General features: G+C 65.9%; 1 protein-coding gene across 1 annotated transcript; it reads right to left on the bottom strand.

The window, feature by feature from the left end:
- Positions 1 to 218: 218 nt before the first annotated feature.
- Positions 219 to 1,638, bottom strand: TMEM158 (transmembrane protein 158). The gene has a single exon (XM_033081947.1). The coding sequence runs from the start codon at positions 1,472 to 1,474 to the stop codon at positions 515 to 517; it is 960 nt and encodes a 319-aa protein (XP_032937838.1). The 5' UTR covers positions 1,475 to 1,638; the 3' UTR covers positions 219 to 514.
- Between the last annotated feature and the right edge of the window lie 423 nt (positions 1,639 to 2,061).

The raw sequence follows: 2,061 nt of genomic DNA on the forward strand, positions 1-2,061 counted from the left end.
AAGAGAGACATACCTTTCTCTCCATAAAGGAAAAACCCATTCAAACCACATCCTATACAAAAATGCCACTCTGACAACAAATGCAGCCGAATAGGAAGGTCTTTGATTTCCTCCACTGAATTTTAGAGAAGATTTTTCTTGTTTGGCTGGGTTGGGGTTTTTTTGTTTTTGTTGGGGTTTTTTTTGGGGGGGAGGGTGGCGGTTGTTTGGTTGTTAGGGTTTTTTTTGTTTTTTGTTTTGGTTTTTTTGGTTTTTTGGGGTTTTTTTTTGTTTTCTTTTCTTTTCTTTTTAACCAAAAGGTTCGTTTAAAACGGGTATTAAAGATATAAAATGCGCACATATGATTTGGTCCCCTCGGGGCCGGGCCGGGCCGGGCCGGGCCGGGCCGGGCGCTGAGGCGGCCCCACGTCCCACCGCGCACCTGTGGCACGCTGCAAACAAGAAAAGCACGACAGAGTCCGTCCCGCGTCCCTCCATAGCACAAGACGAAGAGAAGGGGGGTCACCGGGAGAAGCTACTTGGCGGCGGCGGCGGAGGTGCCGGCGGTGGTGCCGCGGCGCTGCTCCATGCCGTTGGGCAGGAATCCGGCGATGATGGGCACGGGCCAGATGAGGGCGGCCACGCTCCACACGATGATGACCAGAGTCATGAAACACGCCACCAAGGTGGACTCGATGGGCTTGCGGTTCATCCGCCAGCCCGGCTCACCCTTCAGCTCCTCCAGGCTGAAATCCAGGCAGCAGAAATTCAGCGGCTCTCCTTGCAGCCAGTACTGGCCGGCCTCGGCCGCCGGCGGGTAGGAAAGAGAGGAGGAGGCGGCGGCCGCGGCGGAGGGCTGGGGAGCGGCGCCCCGCAGCCGCCCGACCCGCCTGCTCCGTACCCAGCTGCAACCCACGCAGAGGCGCAAGTCCTGCTGGGCGCCGCCGGCCGCCAGCCCCAGGTGCTCGATGAGCAGCGGCGGCCCCACGCGGTGGAAGGCGGCTGAGAAGAAGGCCCGCCCGTGGCTGTTGGTGGAGAAGAGCAGGAGGTCGCACTGGATGCCCAGCGGGCGGCTCCAGCGTACCAGCAGCGAGCTCAGCATCTGCCGCTGCACGCTGATGTTGCAGTGCGGATCCTCGGCGGGCTGCGGCTGCCCCTGCGGCTGGGGACGCTGCTGCTGCTCCTGCCCCGGCTCCTCCTTCCCCTGCCCCGGCTCCTCCTGCCCCTGCTGCTCCTGCCCGGAGATGGTGGGAGCGGAAGGAAAAGGCTGTTGGCTAGGGGCAGCCGGCGTGCCTGGGCTGTCGGTGCTGCCTTCCTCCTTGCTCGCTGCCCCGTCGAGGTCCATCTCGAGGCTGGCCAAGGAGCGAGAGGAGGAGTTGGCAGCGGGCAAGAAAAGCTCCTGCTCCTCCTGCCCGCTGGCAGCCGCCGAGGGGCTCCAGCCCTGGCAGGGCGGCAGGCAGGCGGCCAGCAGTGCCGGGAAGAGCAGCGGCAGCATGGCATTAACTTAGAGCCGAAGAGGAGGGAGAGGAGGAGGAGGAACGGGAGGCTGCATGGCGCTGCCGGCTGCCATCTGGAAAAGGATGCACAGTGCTCTCCCGGAGCGAGCGAGAGAAAGGGAAGGAGGGTGGAGGCAGGCGAGGGGGTGGGAGTGGGGCTGGGGCTGCCGCGGCGACGAGCCGAGCAAGCCGGGAGCCTCGGTGACGGCAGCGGCTCCCCCCTTCCCCGCCTCCTCCGCCCCCAGCCCAGCCCGGCCCGGTAGCGCTCCGGCGGAGCTGGCCCGGGGCAGCTGCGCTCCTTCTCCCGGGCACGGGCCGGCAGCGGCCGCCGCTGTCCCGTCGGCCGGAGACTCTCTCTCCACAGGGACCCCCTTTCCTGCGCCGGGGCCCCCCGCGCCCGTGTCCGAGGGGAGAGCCGGAGCCTCCCAGCTCCACCGCCGCCGTCTCACCCGCAGGAGCTGCCGTGGTGTTGCGGCTCCCCCTACTCGGTGGGCAAGGGCGAGGAAAAGGGACTGGCAGCGGGCAGCGCCCTCCCGCCGCCGCCGCCTGGGGCCGGGGCGGGGGGGCGCGGGTCCGGGAATAGCAT

Source organism: Catharus ustulatus, chromosome 1 (genome assembly GCF_009819885.2).
Source record: "Catharus ustulatus isolate bCatUst1 chromosome 1, bCatUst1.pri.v2, whole genome shotgun sequence".
NCBI lineage: Eukaryota > Metazoa > Chordata > Aves > Passeriformes > Turdidae > Catharus > Catharus ustulatus.